This window comes from Parasteatoda tepidariorum, chromosome 9, assembly GCF_982258835.1.
Source record: "Parasteatoda tepidariorum strain Cologne lab strain chromosome 9, Ptep-v5.0, whole genome shotgun sequence".
Classification (NCBI taxonomy): domain Eukaryota; kingdom Metazoa; phylum Arthropoda; class Arachnida; order Araneae; family Theridiidae; genus Parasteatoda; species Parasteatoda tepidariorum.
The window spans coordinates 85,549,747-85,574,630 of record NC_141763.1 but is presented as its reverse complement, the minus strand read 5'-3'; the positions used below and the strand labels follow the sequence as shown (position 1 = coordinate 85,574,630).

General features: G+C 27.9%; 1 protein-coding gene across 10 annotated transcripts; it reads left to right on the top strand.

Moving 5' to 3' along the window:
• Positions 1-438: 438 nt before the first annotated feature.
• Positions 439-20,114, top strand: LOC107446443 (uncharacterized). 10 transcript variants are annotated; one of them, XM_016061097.4, is made up of 4 exons: positions 454-575; positions 9,812-9,967; positions 10,410-10,520; positions 17,489-20,114. In XM_016061097.4, the coding sequence occupies exon 4, from the start codon at positions 17,489-17,491 to the stop codon at positions 19,964-19,966; it is 2,478 nt and encodes an 825-aa protein (XP_015916583.3). In that variant the 5' UTR covers positions 454-575; positions 9,812-9,967; positions 10,410-10,520; the 3' UTR covers positions 19,967-20,114. The 10 variants fall into 10 exon arrangements, 8 of the variants coding, with proteins under 8 accessions (XP_015916593.3, XP_015916594.3, XP_015916583.3 ...); XM_016061106.4 differs by having other exon boundaries at positions 9,812-9,971; XM_071186473.2 differs by lacking the exon at positions 454-575 and adding an exon at positions 3,075-3,172.
• Positions 20,115-24,884: the final 4,770 nt, after the last annotated feature.

The window sequence follows — 24,884 nt, the reverse complement described above, 5'->3', positions numbered from 1 at the left end:
AATGCATCTTATTACAGGCTGAAAACAGTTATTAAATTAAAAAAGGTTCCCAAAATTATATATTCTGTATTGACGTTTGTAGATACGAATAATTTTCCATTCCATCCATGCGAGAAAATAAAAGTGTCAATTTCGGTACCGAAGATAAAAGAAAAAAAGAGAATACTTTGTTATTATTATTATTTTATTTTTTTATTATTACGAAATGGAATCCGCGATTTGCTTCTGAAACTCCGGTGTTTCAAACTATATTCTATTTCCTTTTCCCAAAACAATAAATTTTTCAAACTACTCCTAACATATAACTGTTCTAAAATAACTGTTACGTATCTTAAATATGATAAGTAATTCCCCATCCGCAACAGTTCTCAAAATATAACCGTTCTAAAATATCTGTGACATAAAATAACAGTTCAATTCTAATGCAATCAAAATATTAAAAAAATGAATTAAAACAAATTGAAAGTAAATACTGAGTTGTAAGTCAGAATTCCGAATGAGCGATAAATCTCAGCCTTAATGATTTTCAATGCCCTATCAAAACAAAACAATTCAAAAGTCGACTTTTAAGCGAGGTGAGTTATGTTTTTCAATTATTTCCATTCTAGTACAAATTAATTTAGCCAAACTCTTCGGAATATATAGTATCTTGTATATTCTTATATTCTAGTAAGTGCAATTGAAATAAGCGTTTCTGTTCTACTGTAGTTATTTTAATTTTTAGACAAGAATACTTTACGATGATTAGCATTAATTTTTTCAATTTCAAATCTGAATTGTATTCGTATTTTTGTATTATGAAGGTCAATGAAAGGAGATTATTTGAAAAATAGGATTTAAGAAATTTAATGTTAAAGAACTTATTCTGATAATTAAATATGTTAAGCTGTTTTATGGCTTACTTGGACGAACATGTTTTAATTTGAAAACAGAGTTACATTTCCAGTTGATAGACATTCTTTACAATTAGAATTCCGTGAAGGAATTCCAGTTCTGTTTTAAATATACAATGCTCAAGTTTTTCTAAATAATGAAATAGTAACGAATGTGTACTATTTAATTAAAATTTTGATTGAAAAAATAAAATGTGATTTTTAAATACATTTATTAATGAAATTTCAGGACAATATTATTTAAACAGAAAAAAACAGTTGAACCACAAGTAATTATTAACTAACAAGTAATTAGTTAAAGATTTGAAAAATCATCCTTTCCCAAAAGTGACTTTTCAGATTTCGATAGCATTTTTATATTTTTCTGTGTTAAATACTATTTTGCACTTTCCAAATTGTAGAATACATTTTTGAAGAATTCTTAGCAATGATTATGTTTATATTTACGTAATTTTATTACCGAGTATTTTGAGCTCAAATTGAGTTGAAACCTTTATAATTTTCATGTACTATATTGTAATTTCGATCGTATTGGTAGGTGTGATCGAAAGTTTAATAAATTAACTTTCCCTTATATGGGTGATTCTCACGAAATGTGACAATTTACAGTCTCTCCAAGTATCTACAAATTACAGTTTGCTCCAAGATCTAATACTATACTACTAAAAGAAATTGTTTTTTAAATTTTAATAAATAGCATTGCTGTTAGTATTTTAAAATGACCTTGTAATAGCATTGACTGTTTTGTATATTTAAAAAAATTGGTTGAATTTCAAAATGTCATTTTTCTTGTATGTCACAAACAATATTTCAATAATAACTAGCTTCAAAACTTCCCATAAATTCTTCAAAATCTAATTTTTTTTTATCTCAACCGTTGTAAGCATTTCTCGAATGCATGCAGAGGGTATTATTTCCTATAACTTTGTGGAAAATAATTTTTTCTGTTAATAATTTGTTTGTCACAAGAAAATCTGTCATTTTCCTGGCTATTTTTATTCAGTGATTTATAATCAAAATAGATAGCTCCAGCAATCAATATCTTATGTTAATACATTGATTAGAATACCGTCCTATCTTAACATGTCTTATTGCATGAATAAAGAGTCAATTTTCTGGTTCAAAACCTATTTCAAAAATCTTTTCAAGGTGAATAGGTTTTTGTGTTGCCACTTTTCTGTCTTCTTGAAATCATTAATAACATAAACTACATAGATTTACCTGAGTTATTTTAAGAAATCTCGTTGTTTTCTGCGGAATTGTTTTCTGTAAACATCTTAGGCCGAAAGGTTAAATTATAGTAAAGTTAAATGCTATATAATGGCAAATTGTCATTTTCCTGGCTGTCATTTTGCTGGCTAATGAATGCCAGGACATTGAAACAGTTTCCAGAAAATTTTTTGAACAGTTGAATGTAAAGAGAGAAAGGAAATATTAACCTAATACCAAGTTTATATAAGATTGTAATATGCTTGAATGTAATCAAAGTTATTTTTTCCTATTTAATGATTTATTATTATACACAATTTTATTCTGTACGTATCGGCAACAAAAACATTTTTGATTCTTTCTACAGCGGATAAAATTAATTTAAGTGATTCATGGTCCATCTAACGCAAAGGCTTAAGTTGAGTTACTTACTATTAGCTTAAAATGACTGTTTTTCGTAACTTCTAAGCTAATATGTCATTTTTCTAGCATTCAAAATTTGATGAATTTCTATTTTTTTTTTCTTGAGCAAATGTCAATAAATTACACTGCCGTCTGTAAGATATTAATAAATGTAACTAAAAAATATACAAAAAAAATTTAAGTTATTTTGAAGACTTTAAATTTGAAGAAATTTTTTGTTCCGAATTCTCATGTTTCCAAAGAATCAACTATATACCCTTTTTTAACACAATAATAAAAAAACGCTAACTCTCGTGGAATTTATATATTTTGGGCAAAAAATTTTTTAAATAACTAGTTTTTTGTTTCTGTAAATAAAGAATGAAGAAGTGTTTGTAAAACCGAGTACTTTTAAATTTTATATCCTAGAATGAGTTAATTAAATATCTTTTCGTGTTTTAAATTTTAAATCGTAAATTAAAAACTTTTATTTTTATATTATCATAAATATAATATTAATACAGTCCTTGAAAATGTAATTGCATTTATTGAAATAATTATTGTTTATAGAAAATTGTGAATACGATTTGCTAATAAGATTGATTGGTTGTTTTTTTCAATTCTATTTCGAGTTAGCCAGGCCTGTCAAGTATCAATTTTCTTAAGTGGTACGTTCCATATTCTTTCACAAAGATTTCAATTCTTACTCTATATTATTGTCACTACATTATATATTCACTATATTATTTTCACTATATTTCTTACTTAACACAAAGACAGGCATGAAGTCATGTAGAACATAAATTATTTATGCCTTGAAGTTGTCAGATACTCAAGAAAATATATCAATAAAATCAGGGTATCTGCGCACCTGGAAAGTCATGAAAAATCATGGAAAGTCATGAATTTCGGTATTGAACAAAATTTGTCAGGAAATGTCATGATTTTAACTATTTTTTTGAAAAAATCATGGAAAGTCATGGATTTAGGTAGCCGTAAAATCTGATTTTTAAAATCTCCAATTTCATGATGTTCCGAATATTTGAATTTGTAACAAAATCGCCACTTACAGTCATATTTTCTTAAAATCTAAAATGTTTTGATCCTGTTCTTTAAAAATTATGGTGTTCTTTCAAAAAATGAAAGAAAGAACATCATTTCTAAAGCGAATTATCTTTTAAACTTCTCTGATTTCAGGATTTTTTTATTTATTTTTATTTTATCAATTTAAAATTCTTACTGAAGCAAGCCAGTCACTGGCGATTTTTTTTATTCCGAAATGAGAACAGAAAAATCAGGAGCGTTTCTTTCCTTTCAGACGAACAAGAAAAGTATCTTTAGGATATAACTCAGCAGAAAAAGAAATTATTTCCGTTTATATTTTTACCAGTTATTTTATTGCTTCAACTCTTTCTTCACTCTGTTTTTCAAATTTAAAATCTATAAGTATGAAAATGCAGAATATAAGAGTTTTGGTAGTACCTACCATTTCAATTAATGTTGTTATAATGCTTTTTAAAATTTATTGGTGTGTTTTTGTCATGAAAAATTCTAGAAATTATTCATGAAAAGCCATGAATTTAAAAATACATAATGTAGCAGATCCTGCAGAAACAAATCAGTAAAATATATAAAAAAAATAATAAATTTAAGTTAAGTAAAAGACGTACGATACTAAGTCTATTTGGATACTGAACTATACTATACTAAGTCTATTGAGATATTTTCTGGGTGACTGATGTTACATATTAATATGCTTTTTTATTTTTAAACTTTTTTCTCATTGCTAAATATTTAATAAATTTTTTATAAAAATATATAGGATGTTTTCAAATTGCTTAATATTATTAGGCATGTAAGATTGTTATTATTATGCAGAGAAAAATGAATGAAAAATTTTAATGTTTAATTTAGAATAAAAATATAAACCTTGACTGACGTTGCATAGAAGCAACATGGTGTAAAATATATTTTTAGTTTCAAATTCTCCTTTTTCTAAGCGCAATAATAGTATTATTATTTTAAATTATTTTAAAATAAACTTCAGATTAACAGGTAACATTGTAAATACACAAATGAAATCACATACATCAGTGAAATCACATATATCAGTGAAATGATAATATTGAAATGACATTTATATATCATCAACATATATTGATAGGAAATATGAATGAAATCACATATCTCTTGCGTATAACTATAGAGCTATGTGTCACAATAGCTCTTGTGACCCCAATGTTACAATTTTTATTTGACTTAGGCTTCAAATACAAGCTAGATTAAAATTTTATTAAACTTTTTTTTTTTACAAAAAACTTCATAACTGCAATTTTCGATTTTACACCCAAAATGAGTAATAAGAAATTGAGAAATTTGTTAATTTAAAGATGTTATTAAATCTTTATTTTTTGATTTGCTGTCTTTATGGAATTTCCATTTCTGTACCTTTGTTTCTGCTTTATTCAAGTAATTTTACCTTTTTTTATACGAAACGTAGAGTATACCCTATTCTCAATTGGAAAAATATCGATTGTTATTTTTTTATTTCAGCGTATTCCTGTACATTTTTCTAAACATCATCGTAATTTCAAGTTTCTAAGTGCTATAATTTTTGCCGCCCCGCAAAATAAAATGTAAAGTTGAGCGTCCAAAACAGCGACAGCGTTGCTACAATCTTTTGATATAGATGTGTATTTTTTTTCTTTTTTTTGCCATATTTTCGGAATATGCAATTTCTGATCACCTCTTTGTGATAATTTAGCAGATTTTTGTAATTTCATTCTAAATTTAGATACTATAACTGTCAGTGTATGGTACGCAAAGATCTGGTTTCGAGTTTTTATCACATATGCATCTAGAACAAATTAATTCGGAATATACATTGAGAACACACGAGTGACCACTTTAGTGAGTAAAAATCTGACCATGAAATCAAGAGTTATTATGAGGACGCCATGTCGTAAGAGAAACTTTTTATGACTGTCTCCCTTCCATTACTATTTTAAAATTTTAAGTTTAGAGAAAAATGAATTCAGATAAATCTAGAATAAACCATAGATTTGCAGGAAAATTTTATCAAATTGCCAACAAATCAAATCAAATGAAGGTAAAATGTTATCACAATGCAAACAGATTATGGCAGTATAAGTTTTCCACTTCATGAACTTGAGTAATCCTAGCAATGCAAATAATTATATGAATAATCCTATTAATGCAAACAAATTATGGCTAGATTAGGTCCCCACTGTGAGAGTAATCCTGCCGCAATTTATTTGCATTTCTTTTTAATTCAGAATTTGGTCATGATTTATTCTTGGTTTAGCTAAACTCCTTTTTCCTATACTATCACTTTTAAATTAAGTTTGCAAGTGAAAGAGAATATTACATGAAGGGTTTCTTCCACAGAGTGTAGATTGTCTATTCTGTTCACTGATATTCATTTCGTTTTTTACTTGGCACGTTTTTCATTCATTCGTTATTCATTATTCTTTGCACGTTGCATTCTTTTCCCACTTCTAAGTTTCTTTCTTCTGTGAAGTTATCTACTTCTGCAAAAGCGGTAAAACTTATTCATTAACAAAAGGTTCAGTAATTGTTTGAAAATCGAATTATACGAATATTTTACAGTAAGAATGTAACGAATATTCGGTCCTTTTTACCGAATATTCTGTTGACCGAATGTTTGGCGAAATACTCGGCTAAGTATTTTTGTAATAAAGTATTGTTCGGCAAAGTTTTTTTTAAAATTTAAATGGATTTAATAAAGAGTAATCTAAAATATTTTATTACTAAACATTTCTTGAAATAGTTTCTACGCGTACTTGTTAAATTCTATAACTTGCAAATTTATGTTCTGAAAGACAGTTGAAAAAGCTGAATTTGAAAATTTTCAACTAGATTACTTTATAATGAACCTCGAGTTTGTACGACTGATTTTTTAAAAATTATATTCTGGCAAGTCAATATCGTCGCTTTTTGTTTTAAGAAATTAGAATGTTTTTTTTTTCTGCTTCGTTTTAGCTGTTTTTTTGTTGTTGTGTTTTTTATTATAGCGCAGCATTTAACTAAGTTTCTATAGATTTAATTCCTTTATTATAAATTTTTTTCATGCCCGGTAAGACTAATAACTGGTAACATAAAGCTGTTTTTAAACGTTAATGTTGTATTTTAAGAACTAAGAACAATTTTTGTTTAAATTTCTCTTCTGCTTTCTTACGAATTTTTTCTTTTTATCAGCGTTTTTATTCATGACATAGGATTTTTCAAAGGGTGTTTCTAGAGAATTGCATTTGTTTATCGTCACTTTTTTCTTAAAGTTTTGCAACCTGAAAAATTTAAATTGGGATTCTTAGCGTTAAATTTTTCGTTTAAGAATTAGGAACGATTTTTGTTTTGGTTCCTATCTACCTTTTCTCTTTTAAAAAGTTCATTTTTAAAACTTTTAAAAAAATTTTGCTTAAGAAGACTCTTTAATTTTGGGGCAGCAATTAAGTGGGTTTGGATTTGACTATTCTTTTTCTTCATATTACAGTAATTTGAAAGTTGTGATATTCAATGTAAAAATTTTCTTTCAAAAATTAAGATCAATTTTTGTTTCTCCAGTTTCGTTTTTGCATAAAATCTTTTTCTGGGAGTTTTAATAACAGCAAGGAATTTCTAAAAGTTAAAGTTGTTTTATGGATACGTTTTTCGGTAAAATATTATTTTTAGCATTAAAGTTCTATTCAAAGAATTAAGAGGATTTTTTTTCCATTTCACTTTTTTTGAACAACTTTTTTTTATTAACTATTAATCAGTTTTTTTATTTACCTTTTCTAATGAGTAACTATTACAATTTTTTCCCATAACTCCATACCAATAATATTGTTAAGTTTTGGTTTATTTTTGAATAATGACTTAACTTATTTATATTTAATTAAAATAAAAATTTTGCTTTTCGGCCACCGAGTAATAGGTATTCGGCCGCTTTTTTTGCCCGAATATTTAGCTATTCAGACAAATCATTATTCGTTGCATCCCTACTTCACAGTGAAATAGCACAGTATTATGGATTAAACTAAGGAAAAGTAAGTACCTTTTACTCTTTTAATTTATAAAATTAATTTGTTTTTTGAAAATTTGATTTTACTCATTTGTATTAGAATTAGACGCCTAAAGCAAAAAAATGCTTAAAATAACTTATTTTTTTGAGCTAAACTACTTACGTCTACTTCCCAGGTGAACATGTTTGGATAAAACTTGAAAATTTTCTATGGTCTGAATAACTTGTTTCATTGTGAAGACATTTATACATTATTTAATATTTAACTAATTGAGGTTAATTTTTTTGTGTGGAAAATATTCATTTAAAAATCATAATAATTTAACCGGTAAGAGTTGGTTTTCAATGATACCAGCAGAACCTCTGCAATAATCAAGTTTTGTTGCAAAACATTCTAATCATGTTAACTAGAATAGGCGTTTCAGGGTAATGCAATTTTCCCACTCTTTGCACTTTTCCCCTCCTTCCTTCGTTACCACTGATGCGTTAAAATCCAACTTCTCACTTAAACTTACTGGAATAGTAAAAAAACAAAATGTTCCGAAACCATGATAACGGAGAAAGGAAAATTATGGAAAGTGGGTAAATCGTGTAACCTTGGAAGGCCTATTTTATTTAAATAGAGTGTTTAGATGACTTGGACTTGAAATAATCTTAAATACCTTTTTGATCTAAGTCTTATTTTGAAGGTATTGCAAAATAATATACATGGAAGAAAAGAAAGATATTGTGTCACTTTAGATGGGAGTCGGACGGGAAATTAGCACGGATTATTTGAATAGGAAGTAGTTTGGGTTTGATTTTGACATTTTAACAAACATTCGTTTGTTTAAAAAAATGCAAATTGGGTTTAACAATAAATAGGCAAATTGATGAAAAGAAATGTAAAACAAACAAAAGGTATTTTGCAATTTAACCAAACTTGCACTTAAAACTTGGCTTGAAGTGAAATTTGGAAAAATAACTAGGTCGGTTGAATTTTATATTTTAAAGACGGATTTACCATACGCTACATTACGTTTAAAAGCTTGCACTGAATTTCAATTTTTGATTGATAGTGTTAAACAGGCTGTAGTACTAAATTAGAAAAAACTTATCACTTTTCTTGTTTATAAAAGCAACTTGTCTTTACACATTTCTCCTGAAATCCAGGTTAAAAATTGCAATGGAAATACCAATAATGGAAATAAAGTTAAACATCAAAATTAGAAATCTAAAAACAAAGGAAAGAATGTTAAATCAAATAACAATAAGCAAGTAATGAAAATGTTAAAAGAGTGAATTATGAAATATTAAGATAAAATATGGGCTAAAAAAGTAAGATTTAAATAGAAAAATTGAAAATATTCTTGAATTTTCTGATATTGAGACTAATTGTGATAATGGAGAGCAACATTGTCAAAGTGATGTTGACAAAATTATGCAAATCCAAGGTAAAAATTTTTTTTCGAGCATGTAACATAGGTGTTAAACGTATTTTATTGTAACGAAAAGTGCTAGCGTTCTTAAATTATGTTATTTTTTGAGTTATGCATATAAATATTAATACGGTTGAGTTAGGATCTAATTATATGAAGATTAAAAGCGTTAAGTTTGTATTTTGTTTGGTTTTTTAAAACTAGTGACATCAAGATAAAAATAAGCATTTTGATTAAAAAAAAAGAAGAAAAAGATATTCTCATTCGGCCTTTTAATCTGTTTTTGGCTTCAAGTTATGCATTAATTAACATTTTAACGTTTATCCCTTACTCGTGAAAAAGACTTTTCTCTCGACCTCTCATTCTTCAATCTTCACTAAATCTCAATAAGCAATCAAACTGATCTTGGCATTTTTCATCCCGTCATCATCACTAGCGTTTCGACATCTTTTTACATAGAGTAACAAGGAGCATGGCTAAAGTAAAGATTAAAATGTTAAGTTTACCTTTCACTTTTTTTGTATGTTTCTATTGTTTAATGAACCTTTTTGCTTAAAATTTTGCATCTATGTTCATTAATGCTCATTAGAATCTAATTAGGCTCTTCAATTTGATACAGGTTCATTAATTTGTGTAACTCGTAAGAGTTGTAAAATTTTTAAGTAGACATCAGTATATGAGCTAGATTATGAGACAGGTGTGTAATTATGTCATGACTGTTCTAAGTTTTTTCTTATTATTATTCGAAGAATTTACTACTTTTTTATTATTAAATTTCATTTTATTAATATAAAGTGATAAGCGGTGTTAAATTTTGCGATTATACTATTTTGCTTTTGTTTCAGCGTTGATTATGGATATACAATGGCGAAAAATGAGTTTATGAATATGTGTGCTTTTAGAAGAAACTGGTTTGCCTATTTCTAAATCTGAGAAACTTTGATAGAGTCGAAAGCCATTATTTTTGTTGACATCAGCGTACTAGTCAGATTATGGTGCATGTGTGTAATTATGTTTTAATTAGTATCATTAATTATTTTAATTTTGTTATTATATTTTTATTGTTGTATTTTTACATTTCATTAATCTAGTGTGACATCCAGGTGCGTCATTTTCCCATTTTATTCCTTTTTTGTTGTTTTTGGACTGAATATTTACAAAATGGCGAAAAATGAGTGACAATAAATGTGTTTACTGGACGAAGAAAATTATTTGTCTAATTATACACTTGAGAAATTCTGAGTCGAAAAAATTAGGAAATCGATCATCTTTTATGTCGACTTCAATAAATGAAATTGATGATGATAGTGCAGGTGTGTAATTATGATAAATCCATTTTCAAGTTATCGTTTTATTTTTCGTAATATAAAAACTTAATTTCATTAACTTAATGTGACTTGGTGAGTTAATTTGCAAAGGTAATAAATTTTGCTTACGTTTCAGCTCTGAATAAGAATCAAATGGCTTAGAATTGGAATTGCAAGAATATGTGGAAAAAGATGTGGTTATAGAAGAGATTGTTTATTGTATCGTATTACGATCTACCGAAGCATTGTAAGTACATCTACAGATTTTAGTGCAAACAATAGATTTGGTAACATTTTTGATTTCACTTAATTTCAGCAACTTTCCTAATCATATATAATACTGAAACAACAATTTTATATAATTTATCAGAATATTTGTGTACAGTGCGCGAAGTAAAAAACGGGAAACCTATAATCAAACGATCGGATCTTCAGGTTTTAGAACTCAATCCTGATGGTTCGAGGCGGTGACCGCAATTATGCTAATTAATTAGTGCAGATGATATTTCAAATTACGAAATCAGACGCGAAAACGTATTTTCTCTTAATAAACATACTTTTTCCCACGGATTCGGATTTCTAACGCCCACAATATAAGGGGTAGTCGCAATCAGCGAAATATGGTTCAGGAAAGCTGTCCAAAGTTTGGACCACTTAATGTTAATTTTTCTTTTTGCATATTTCGCCATATCTTGAAATTTCTCAGGGATGAGATTCTTCCGCGGATTAGCGGATTTCCGCTTTTTTTTCAGATTTTTCCATTTTTTCCGCTAATTTCCGCTGAAATTTTTTTTTTGCACAAGTTAAAATATTTAATGAGGAATTTAATTTTCCGCGGAACGAAATTATTGAAGTCCTTATTCCTCTGTCTGAAGTTTCTCTAAAAATCATTTCCTTGGGATAAAACTGGTTGACCTTTATTTAGAGATGAGATTTTTTTTTGTCTCTCGAATTTCAGCCTTTTTATCAAAACTCCGATTCTCTAAAAGTTTCTTTTTCTTTTCTTTCTTTTTTTTATATGAATATCCCACTTTTCTTTTAAAATTCAGACGTTGAAGTTAAATAATTATTTTATTTGCGATTTTCAAAGATAAACAGAAAATTCAAACTACGTCCTAGCTGCTAAACCCTCCGCATTTTTACTTATATTAGCTATTTTCTCCGATTTCACGCACAGAAAATGAGATTTTCTGTATTTTTTATCCGTCGGCGGGATAGCTCGTATTTTCGTAATTCAGACGTCGCTGCTTCTTGTATTCTGGCGTGAACACAAACAAAAAAACAGAAAAAAATAGAGGTTGATTTGCGGTGAAAATATTTATTTGCTCATTCAATTAATCTTGTAAATTTTTATTTATTATGTCTGAACAAAAACAATACAAACACCCCTTAAGAAATCCCAAGTCCAGACTCAGCAAATATCTCGATTTTATTCACGCGATTTTAATATCAATCATCGATTTTCGTTTTTACCCGATTTAAAAGTTGCGCATTGCGATTCTTATTTACGCTATTTAAATATCGTACATTATGATTCTTATTTACGAGATTTAAAAAACCAATATCGTGATTTGTATTTACGAGCTTTTAAAACCCTATGTAGCAATTCGTATTCACGCGAGCTTAAAATCCAATATCGAGATTCGTTTTTGAGGTTGCAATATCGGGCGATTTAAAAATTATGCATCGTGATCTAAAAATTACGCATCATGATTTGTAATTTCGCAGTTTTTAAATTTGATGTAGAGTTTCATATTTACGTGATTTAAAAGCCTCATATCGGGATTTATAATCACATGGTTTACAAGTTTAAAAATCGCACTTTTTTCGTCAAATTTTTGTTTATATATATATATATATATATATATATATATATATATATATATATATATATATATATATATATATATATATATATATATATATATATATATATATATATTTCTTGAATTTCCTCTTTTTTACTTTCTGACTACTCTCATCCCTGATTTCTAAGAGCACTGAAAAATATTTGCATAAAGTAATAAAATTCATTTGTCTAAAGATAATTTCATGTAAAAAAATAACTTTTAGTAAATATTTATCATTTTTTATAGTTTCGTTTAATAATAGTGGGAAAAATTTGGAATTGTAAGGTATGTAATTTTTACCCCATTTTAAAGAATGTAATTTCACATGGTAAAACTCAAAATTTGAGTGAAATCAGTCAAATAGTTCCTGAGAAATCGAATTTTTTAAATTTGAATTCGATTTCGCAGGAGCTAGTCAACCGATTTCACTCAAATTTTGTCTCTTTCAATGTAATTCTTCGTATCGTCAGTATATTCTTCCACGTATATTCGTAATGTATGTACATACATTATACATTCCCGTATATTCTTCCATGTATATTCTTAAAAATGATGTAAGAATTTTTATACTTTAGAATTCAATATTTTTCGGCTAATCTACATATATATAAATTAATGTCTGTGTGTGTATGTCCTTTATAGACTGCTAAAATATCCGACAGATAGTTCAAAGCACGAGCATGGTCATTGTTGACATTGGAACATTCTATGAAAAATCGTTCCAGCAGGATGAGCAAAAGACGAATTGGAATTTTCTGATTGGTTAAGCGTTGACCATTGCTTTAAATTTAACGAATAAATTTTTCACATTAAAGATACATCAGTGATAATTGCTAGCTTATAGCTCCGTTTGATCAGAAAATAGTTTATTGCACGCATATAAATATTTAATTATTTTATATTCGCTATGATAAATTCAATGAACATTACGTCGTAGCACGTGTGATCTACGTTACCAAATTTTTATTTTGTCTAATACCACGCGAATTTATTTTATCTATTATATATAATTCTCTTACGTGGCTCCCAAATTTTGGCTGTATCTCTTTTCCGCCGGTGGCAACGTTTGCTTTGTTTTGAAAACACCAAAGCATTTTGCCTTTTAATGATGTGTTTCTGATCTAATATATATAATTCTCTTACGTGGCTCCCAAATTTTGGCTGAAGTACTTTGTACAACTAAATAAGATTCTTTTCACAACAATTAAATATTTACTTTATTTTCTTCATTCATAGAGAAAACACTCGGCAAAGAATTCTGTTAGGTTAAAAAACATTTCGCTAAAAAAATAACGAATTCTAAAAGAAAGAAAAATAAACAACTTAAAAAATAAAAATGCTGTTGCCAGCCATAGAATTTTTTGAAAGTTAACTTAGCAACATAAATCAAAATGACATAGAAGCGCAACTAGATCAAAATTATGATACCTGAGCGCTTGACGTAACAAATCCTTCAATTCTAAAAGTGTTGTATCGCCAAATGCCCAAATTAACAATTGTGTTCTTAAAGAAATTCTATAAAAGGTTTTAAATAAACAACCTACTTCTACAACTGCTTCTTGAAGAATTTGACTCATTGATTAAAAATATTGTTTTAATTTTACAGTACTACAACTTCATGCTAAATTTGAGGACTTTAAGTTGTTTTGTGGTTGAATACTGACATTTAGAAATGTGTACATAAAAGAAAGGGGGCGAAGCCTCCTAGTTATATATAATTCTCTTACGTGGCTCCCAAATTTTGGCTGTATCTCTTTTCCGCCGGTGGCAACGTTTGCTTTGTTTTGAAAACACCAAAGCATTCTGCCTTTTAATGATGTGTTTCTGATCTAATATAATTCTCTTACGTGGCTCCCAAATTTTGGCTGAAGTACTTTGTACAACTAAATAAGATTCTTTTCACAACAGTTAAATATTTACTGTGAAAGCAGTTAATACTTATAGCAGTTAATATCACAACATTAAAATGAACTGTGAAAGCAGTTCCGGGGGTTGGTGAGCGCCAGCGAGCAGGGGGCGAAGCCTCCTAGCTTATAATAATTCTTTTAAGCGTGTTTTCAAAAAATTACTTATTTGAAACCAACGGTAATGGAATAGAAAGAAAATATTTATGAATTCAAAAGAAAAAAAAATAAGGGGAAAGTGGTATTAATTCGTTTATGATGCTTAAATTATTAAGGCAATGTATGCATATTTAAATAAAAGAAATAAGCTAACGTATGACAAAGTAAAAGAAATGGAGTTAAAGGTATTTGTCTAGATAATCGTAAAAATTCGCCATACTAACTTTGACGACAATGATGCTTAATTAATGTTGGTAATATGTATTAATTGAAATTAAAAAAAAGTAACCTCTGAACTAAAAACGTTAAAATAAGTGGAAAAGATACATCTTTCGCGTTTTCTGTAACCGTAAAAAAATCTGCATATTATTATTGACAATAATGATACTAATAACGTTAATGTGATTAATTGAAATAGAATAAAATAAGTTATGTGCTAAATAGCCAAGCTCATGGAAGAAAGATTAATGGGAAATTCGTTTAAGAAAACCGTAAAAAATCGCCATTCACAGATGCTGCTGAATTCATATGGTAATTGGTGAATTTGTACTTATAAGAATTTTACAACTGGTTTTCCGTAGTTTCAGAAAATATTTTTTTCAGTGGTAGCTAAGATAGTGTATTAATATTTTAAGGAAACAGAATTAAAAGAAATTATTTCCCACCGTTACTTATAAATATTTTAACAGTAAATTAAAGGTCAGATGGAAAAATAGTCCTGCTCCAAAATCCTTATGAAGTTCAAAAATATTTTTTTTTTAAAATTCTTCGGTTGGCTGCCACTTACAAATTTGTATAAACTCAAAAGTTAATGAGTACCAAATATGCTTATATAGGTATCTAATATTATATTGAAATATTTTGTGATTTTTAAGACAACACCAATCAGTTTTGATACTTATACTTTGGAATTAATTGTCTTACGACCTCTCGAAAGGGATATGTACCTGAGAAAATCACTTAATGGTGGAAAATTTTAACTATCATAAATCGGCAGCGAGGAGTAGCATCATGCCACGAAATGCTAAATACAATTTATCTTTATTCCAATGGTATGAATTACAAGCAACGAGCTTTGCTGACTTCAATAACGTAAAGCCACCGAAGATTACAACATATAACATTAAATAAATGCTTTAAGAATTATTTTAACTTTATTAATTGAAAAACTTAGTGGAAGAGCCAGGTAAGGGACATTTTCAGAACGAAAAATGAACATATGTTTCAGCATTATTTTACTATTACCAATTTATTCGAAGGAGGGACTCAAAATTCTTTGCTTTATTTTACATACCACTGCCTAATTTGAAATAAAAATCATGAAAGCATGCTATAAACTAATATGTATCAGTTATGTTGAGATAAAAGTGTAAGCAAAAACAGTGGAGTACACTAAACATACCCATAATTTATGTTATTTTCTCTAATTCATTAATTCCCTTACAAATGTTATTCACCTGTTATTCAATAATTCAATGCTTTTCAACATTGCACACAGAAAATACAAATTTAATTCCTATAAAAAAATAATTGTGTCTAGTTCAGCCACCTGCGTATTTGATCTTAAATAACTATAAATGTATTTGCATGTCAATAATCGTCTTTTTCCAGCAACTTGGCAAACAGAAATTGCGGCAGGTCTCTGGAATATCTCCAGGATACAGTGAAATTGTTGGAGAATGGGAAAATTTGAAGCTTCAGCTTCGGTCAAGACTCAGCTTCAAACACATTTTCAGAAGAGTTTTGCAATGAATATTAGGAACAGGAATCACCATTAGATATAATTGTAACTCTGTGAAAAATTCCCATGTTTTCACTTAACCTCTGTCATTTGAAACTAGTGAATCGATTATTGGCGCTGCATGAAATAAATAAAAAGAATTTTTTTTCAGTAAGAAGTATTTTCCATAAGGTTTTCTTTTTGGAGTAGAGGGATAATTTTGTAATTTTGGCTGGTAAATTTTTTTCAGAAGAAAAATCCCTTTTTTTTCACGAATTATTAAAAAAAAAAAAAAACAAGATGTGTGTGGTGTACTTTTTGCTTACAGACTTAAGTGTGTATTATAAAAAAAAAACTTAAGCAAAACAGAATTAAATCACAAATCTATGATAACTTACTCAATTTTTACATTACGCGCTCTGAACTTTGAAGCTCGTTCCTATGTCGTTAAAAAGGAAATAATTAATCAGAAAATAGTTTTAGAAATTGTGCTTTAGCCTCAATATGCTTAAATAAGTTTGCGATGTGTTATTGTTCAGCTGAATAATGTGAAACTGAACTGAAGTCAACGGGACTAATAGTTCAGAAGTTATGAAAGTATCTGTATAAAAATACTATTTTATACTTGTGAACTCTTTAGTCATTCTACAGAAGATTGGGTATACTTTCTGCTATGTAGATTAAATCAGAGCAAAACCATGAATAAAGCACAAATAAAAGTACATAAATGGACATAATATAGTTTCATTTCCATAAACAAGAACCTTCAAAACAAGAGTCTAAACACCAAATGATGATTAGTCGGTGTTTTGACATTAAGGAAGGCTCTTGTTTACAGAACTGAAACTGTAGTGTGATCATTTATGTACTTTCATTTATGCTTTATTCAAGTTAAATTTTGCTGTAGACTTTTGTCATTGCTGTAAAGCAGGGATAGTGGGCCTTTTGCGATTGCAGTGTGGTCGGTGCAAGCCGGATGTGGAATTCGCATCGACCAGCCATCACTGGAATTCGAACCCAGTTCACCTCAATGGAACACGGACGCTCTATCCCCTGAGCCATCACGGCTCAAATGCATGCATTGTATAAACATCAAGTTAGGTTGGTATATGTTGTGATATCAATGCATATTAAAAAATGTATCCCATTTTCATTTAGTGATTACAGCGCCATCTATGCACTCAGAAAGCAAAAATTGTTGTTGAGACACTTATATCAGGAATAATCAAATTTGCAATAAAAATTGGAGATTATTTTTTATAATTTTTAAACTGCCCCTCATCCCATCTCCAAAGGGTTGTGGTTTGAGGAGTCTAGTTTAGTATCGTTGCATTCATTGTAAAAACCTCGTATGCATGTAAATGTCGTATAAATATCGAGTTTGGTATCATTGTGAAAACTTGTATTCACGCGTTTAGTATTCAAACGCGTAACGCGTGAATTTATGTTTCGATGTGCATTTCCTGATAGATTTCATACTTTTTGGACTTCCTGTAAACGCACAATGATTAAAAATGTGTAATTACATAATCAATTAAAAATGTATAACTGTTTATAATTATTTTTTTATTTTCTTTAATAGATGTCTGAAAAACAGTTTGAGAAAGTTGAGCCTGGGGCAGAAGGTTTTAAAGCGGTGAAGCGAAGGGTGGAAATTGTTGACGATGATGATATTGCCTTTCTTGGTGCATATCCTAAGAAAATAAAACAGGTGGAAATTGTGGTAAATGTTGACGCTGGAAATGAAATTTGTTTTAAAGAAAGCAATGAGAACAATACAGTCATTGTCAATAATTCCATTATTAAGAAAGAAAATGAAGATATCAATGTTAGTGTACAGAATAATACTATCGATAATATCGGTACTGAAGCTGTTGTACAAAATTGTGAAAACAATGTAAGAGATGGATACATTGAGGATATTTCTCATTTAACTAATGCACAACAGGAACATGATGGTGACATTATAAACAACTCTGTTAATAAAATGGAAGGTGTAGAAAATCTAATTTGTTTCAAAGGAGTAAATGAGGACGATACTGCTGCTGGGAACAACTTTGTTGTTAAAAAAGAAATGGAAGACGATGATATTGTCTTTCTTGGTGTATTTCCTAAAAAAATAAAACAGGAGGAAGTTGTGTTAAATTTTGAAGTTGCAAATGAAATTGGTTTTAAAGAAAGCAATGAGAACAATACAGTCATGGTGAATAATTGCATTATTAAAAGAGAGAATGAAGATATCGAAGTTACTGTACAGAATAATACTGTCGTTAATATCAGTGATGAAGTTATTATACAAAATTGCGAAAACAATGTAAGGGATGGAAACTTTGATATTTCTCATTTAACTAATACACGACTGGAACATGATGGTGACATTATAAATGACTCTGTTAATAAAATAGAAGGTCTAGAAAATTTAATTAGTTATAAGGAAGCAAATGAGGATACTGCTGTTGTGAACAATTTTGTTGTTAAAATAGAAAATAATGATGTGGATGTAAGTACAGTGGGTTATATTAGACAAGAATGTGCTATAGAAAACAATGTGGATAATGATAATCAAAGTGGTGAAGGGATTTTTGAAAAAGATGGAGATATTGATAAACAAATAGAGGTTGATATTGTACTAAAAAAAGAAAAAGATGTGGATGAAAGTATTGCGATTAATAGAACGGATAATATTCTTAAAAATTGTGACAGCAACGTAAAAAGTGATGTAACCTTATGTGTAGACTCTATTAGATTGACTATTAAGCAAGAAAAGGATGCTGATGATACATCTATTAATTTAGAAGCTGCTAACCTCAATTTTGATTGTCCTTCAGTACCCATAAAAAAAGAAAATACAAACGATGTACAGTGTTCTGTTGGACCATCATTAGTAACAGATAATTCTACTGAATTAACTTCCATGATGGATCTGAACGAGTCCTTGCATTCAAATGAATCACTAGCTAACGCTATATTCTCATCGGATTCACGGAAGCAATTCGATTTTCATTGCTTGAGCAAAAAGAGCGATGAGTTAGAAGTTGCGACTGACGACGAAGAACTGTGCGACACCGCCCCTTCATCGCCGGTGTCAGAAGATGATGGAATAACTCCCGAAGACCTTGCGGTTATGAATTTGATGCAGACTGAAGCCAATGCCAGGTTGTTCGAATCGTCTGTACTCAGGAATAATGGTGAGCTTACAATGAATAAGCATTGCGATTTTTATGGTTTAAGCCAACTTGATTTTAAAACAAAAATAGAAAGCATTGATCTCTCTAATTGCTCCTTGATATTGACAGCCATACGGAAAAGATTGGAAGATTTTAAAATTGATTCATCAACAAATGATGTAAGCTTTGTAGAAGATATAAAGAACATACTTTTGATGAGTAAGGGAGATAAAATGACTTCAAAATCACCTACTCTAGAATCTGATCAAAAAGGGTCTGAACAGTCTTTAGGTCACCATAGTCCTATCTACACATGTCTTCGCCAAGAACCAATCGTATTTGAGACTCCAGAAACGGGAGGATTTGATCTGAATGCCGTGAGATGTCTAAAAAATTGGCAAAATGACGAGATTAGAAAGTTAATCTATCCCAGAATACAAAATGGGATTCCACGGACAACTGAATCTGATCTAAGAAATAACATGCAAGTAGGGAATGTAAGATTGAGAACTTTAGCTTCAGAACGGTTTCCCTCATCAGCCGGTAACTCAATTAGAATCAATGGTAACAGTTTGCAAAAGAAAAGGAGCTATCCAGGTAGTAACATTTTAGAACCTGTAATATCGTCTCCGGAAGCGGTTCCAGTTTCGGCTACTTTAGTTTGTCGGAAAAAACCCCTTTCTAACAACGCAGAACCACCCAAAAAGATTCAGAAGATCGTTGTAGCAGCTCCGGAAATTTCAGGTGATGTTATCGTTCATTCGTGTTTAGTAAACGATCCATTAAACCCCTCTCGAATTAGCAGTCTAGAAAAGGAAAGCATAATTGCGGAGCCTAGCTCACCCGTAAAAGATTTGAGGGAATATTTAAACAGGAAAAAGAATGGTCATTAAAAAATGTTCAGAGGTTGTTATTGTTGAAGTTTACCGTTTTGACAATACCTCATTGCATTGATGTGTGATATACTACAGTCATTAATGTGTATAATTACTGTATTCTAATCTGTTTATATTCTTACTGTACTGTATTCTATTCTATCTAATTTCTTCTCTGTAATCTAAATACATTCGTAATGCTTTTATTTCCAATATGAATAAGCTTTACACATTAATCGAAAATTATTCATTTTGATAAATATTTTATCTCTTTCCCATCATTTAAAATAAAGCTGAGCTGTTTTTGAAAAATTAGTGTTAGCTAAATTCTGCCTTATTTTAAATTGTGTAACAATTGCTCGATGAGTTATTTTTATAAAATGGTTAGAAATAAATATTTAAACAGGAAAAAGAATGGTCACTAAAAATATGTTCTGAATTTGTTACTGTTGAAGTTTACTGTTTTTGCAATATCTCGTTGTGTTGTTATGTGACATACTATAGTTATTAATGTATATTATTACTGTATTCTAATCTATATATATATTATTATTGTACTGTGGTCTATTCTATTTAATTCTTTTCTGTAATCTAAATACATTCGTAATGTTTTGATTTTTGATATGAATAAGCTTTACACATTAATCGAAAATTATTCATTTTGATAAATATTCCATTTCTTCCCCACAATTTAAAATAAAGCTAAGCTGGTTTTGAAAAATTAGTGTTAGCTAAATTATGCCTTATTTTAAGTTGTGTAACAATTGTTTGATTTATTATTTATATAAAATGGTTAGAAATAAATATGACTTAACCGGATAAATATTTAGAAATAAATATTTAAACAGGAAAAAGAATGGTCATTAAAAAAATGTTCTGAAGTTGTTATTGTTGAAGTTTACCGTTTTGACAATACCTCATTGTGTTGTTGTGTGACATACTAAAGTTATTAATGTGTATTATTACTATATTCTAATCTGTTTATATTATTACTGTACTATATTCTATTCTATCTAATTTCTTCTCTGTAATCTAAATACATTCGTAATGTTTTTATTTTCGATATGAATAAGCTTTACACATTAATCGAAAATTATTTATTTTGTTAAATGTTCCATTTCTTTCCCGTTATTTCAAATAAAGCTAAGCTGTTTTAGAAAAATTAGTGTTAGCTAAATTACGCCAATTGTGTAACAATTGTTCGATTTGTTATTAATATAAAATAGTTAGAAATAAATATGACTTAGCCTTTTTTCATACTTAAAATACTTATGGATTTTTTATGCTATTTATTACATGAAATTATGGAGTTCTCAAAAATGTTTTAAAACTATCCAATGATTATTTTACTAAAATATTTAAATTCGGTTTTTTTATTATTTTAAGAGTTGCCGAAATTGCATTTTTTATTTACAATATTTTTCCTTCATTTTATTCCTCCCAAATTTATTTTAATTTATTTTCAAACATGTAGATGTATAACTTAAAAACATGATTTCAATCATAAAGAAATACGTGTTTGATTATAAAAATAATTTCAATTATTAATGTTAATCGAGAAGTATTGTTCTTGCATACATATAAAAATGAAATGTTATATTTCTAAAATCTAAAACAATATTAATGGTTTAATTTGATTGAAGTTTTTATATTTGTTACATTTAAAAGGTTCGAAAATTAAAATTAAATTGAAAATTTTAACTAATATGTTAAATGACGTTCTATATATTGAACATGTACTTACTTTTCATGTACTAATATTTTTCCTATTTTTATGTCTAAATTATAAGTTAGAATTGTGAAAAGAAGTTACTGTAATTTTTTTTTATATTTTAAATAATAAAGCAATGCTAATGCTTGTATATTATGTTCTGTGCTTATTTTGCTTAAAAATTTTGAGTTTCGTCAAATATTTAAATTTTATTTCCATAATATGATTTCATTGATAATTTTGAACCAAAATAATGGTTGCACTTGAATTTCTTTATTATTATTGTATTTGCTTAGTTGTAAATTTAACTGAATTATAACCTAAAATTTCCTGTCATTAACATTTAAATAGCAATGCTCCCATTTGAATTTGTTTCATATTATTGTATTGGTTTTATTTTCAAATTTAAAATTTCGTTAAAAACTGAATTGTTAGTAAAAAATATCCGAACATTGACATTTTTAGCATAGCACATAAACATTGTTCTAGCTTGAATTTGTTTAATTTATTGCATTTGTTTTTAATCTTAGAATTTCGTTTCGTCGTTCGTTAACTTCAAGAATATCCTGTCATTTATAACTTTAAACTAAAGCAATCCTCATGCTTGTATTTGAACTATAGTATTTATTTTGTTTCTTAAATATGAAATTTCTTTAAGAACTAACTGCAATTTAAAAATAATTCTATACTATTCAATTTTAAACTAGCACACACAGAATTTGTTCAATACTTTGTATTTGTTTTAAGTTTAAAATTTGGTTAAACTCTAAATTGTAACTTCAAAAGTATTCTGTCATTGATATTTTCAACACTGCACACATTTCTGTTGAGCATTATTATATTTAATTTTTGAATTTAAAATTTCATTGAAAATTGAATTGTAACTTCAAAAGTATTTGATTTTTTTTAAGTAAAACTTTGCTTACATTTGAATTTAATATTATTATGTTTGTTTGTTTTTTTAATTTCGTTAAAATTTTAATTGTTTATATTGTAAGTTACCTGAAATTAATATTTTAGAAATTACTCTTTCTTTAATTAGTCTGTTACTTTATTTGTTTCTGTGCTTATTTTGTTTAAAATTTTTTAATTTTGTTAAATATTGAATTGCTATTTTGGAAGTATCATTTCCTTGACAATTTTAAACTAAAACAATGATTGCTCTTGAATTTTTTTACTATTATATTTGCCTAATTTTTAAATTTAAAATGTTAACTTCAGAAACTTAATTATAACCTAAAAATAACCTGTCATTGACATTTAATAAAGCAATACATAAATTTGAATTTGTTTCAAATTGTTACGTTAGCTTTATTTTCAAATTTGAAATTAAACACTGAACCCGTTAAACTCTGAATTGTATCTTCAAAACTATCCTGTCATTTACAGATTTAAATTAACACAATTCTCACGCTTGAATTTATTCAATACTTTGTATTTGCTTTCAACTATTAACTTTTGTTAAACACTGAATTGTAACTTCAAAAGTATTCTGTCATTGATATTTTCAACAGAGCTCATATTTGAATTTGTTTAATATTAGGTTAGCTTTTTTGATTCCGTTAAAACTTTAATTGTATAATATTGTATAAATAACCAGAAATTAATATTTGGAAAATTGATCACTCTTGAATTAGTTTAATTTTACTGCATTTGTTTTGCTTGTACATACAATTTAGCAAAATTAAAAACATCTTCGAATTTATATTCTGGAAAATAAAACGTTGCTCATTGTTCAAGTTTGTTTAAAAATCCTGTGTGCTTTTTTTTAAAATTAAAAGTAGCAAACATTTGCTCTAATTTTGTTCCTTATTCTTTCATTCTTATTTTAATAATGTGATTACAAATATCATTTCCTGAAAACCATTTTGAAGGGATAAAAATTCTGAAAATTTTATATCATTTTCAAAGCAGTATGATTTTTTATGTGAGGTATTTAAACTGTAAAACATTAAACACTTGATTCGTCGTTTATGCTTTTAAGGTATAAAATATTTTTGTAATTGTTTCTTTGTAAGTCAATAATTTATTGCGCTCGTTCTTATGCAACATATATTCTATTGTAACTACGACACTGTTTTTCTCGTGTTTATTTCAGTATTTTTTGTTTTAGATAAATTTATTATCAACTTCTTCTATTTGACAGAAAAAAAATATTATTACTGCAGTTTATTGTTACGTAATTTATATGCTGAGATTAAAACTGAATCAGTTATAAATGCCTTTTCTCTCATGTTTTAAAAAAATAAATTAACATGTTCTTATGCAACATATATTTTTCTCTATCTCCCACACTGTTTTGAAATACTATTACTATTTTTGTGTATTTAAAAGCTAGGGAACTTTGTCGATGATGCAACTTGTATTATTATAGAAATTCAATGCAATGTGTTTCGTGTGTATGGTGATAAAATGTAAAAAAAATACTTGATTAGTTATTTATTTTATGTTTTATTCATTCATTTACAAAACATAAATAACAGAACATAAATGTTGATTTGCAAAAAATTACATGCAATTGATATTAATTACAGTAAATAAATAAAAAAAATTCTACTGTAAATGGTTAACTGTAAATATTAACAATGATAATGATTGAATACTATGCATTCATAAAATAATTTCAATTTAGTGCAATTTGATTTTCACGGGAAGGGCAATAATTTCACCTTGAGTTTTTTCTATAATTTCATGTTTTTGATAAATATTAGGACTTCTCCCTCACTTATCATGGCACACTAACTCCTACAAATTTCTTCTTCTTTACCATTGCTTTTTTTTCTTATCTTAAAATTTTATAAAAAAAAATCGTTTGCTTTATGGAATTTATAATTATAATTTTATGTGAGAAAATTTTGTTAATATGTAAATCGTTAATAGTTAAAGGAAAACTAGTTTTGAAAAATAATTAAATCTTAAAAAAAAAATTCTTGCGCTTTTAACGGTTTAATCACAGTGTGACGATAAGCTTATGTCATCCAATTGGAAACATTTTTCTTACTCCTTAAGGTTTTTATATTTTTAAAACTTTCTTATCAAATTTTAAGATCTATTTCTGGCAACTTATTTAATCTCTCACTTATTTTTTTCATTATTTATTCATTTTTTGTTACTTTTCATATCAAGTCAAGCTCGAGTTTATAGAACGTAGATCTCGAAAGGGAAATATTCTACAATAGATAATTAGTCACAATGTAAAAGGAAATATGTTCTCAAATTATAATT

Excerpts from the sequence above, each read along its gene's own strand:
- LOC107446443 (XM_016061107.4), top strand. The coding sequence starts at position 17,489 with ATGTCTGAAAAACAGTTTGAGAAAGTTGAGCCTGGGGCAGAAGGTTTT.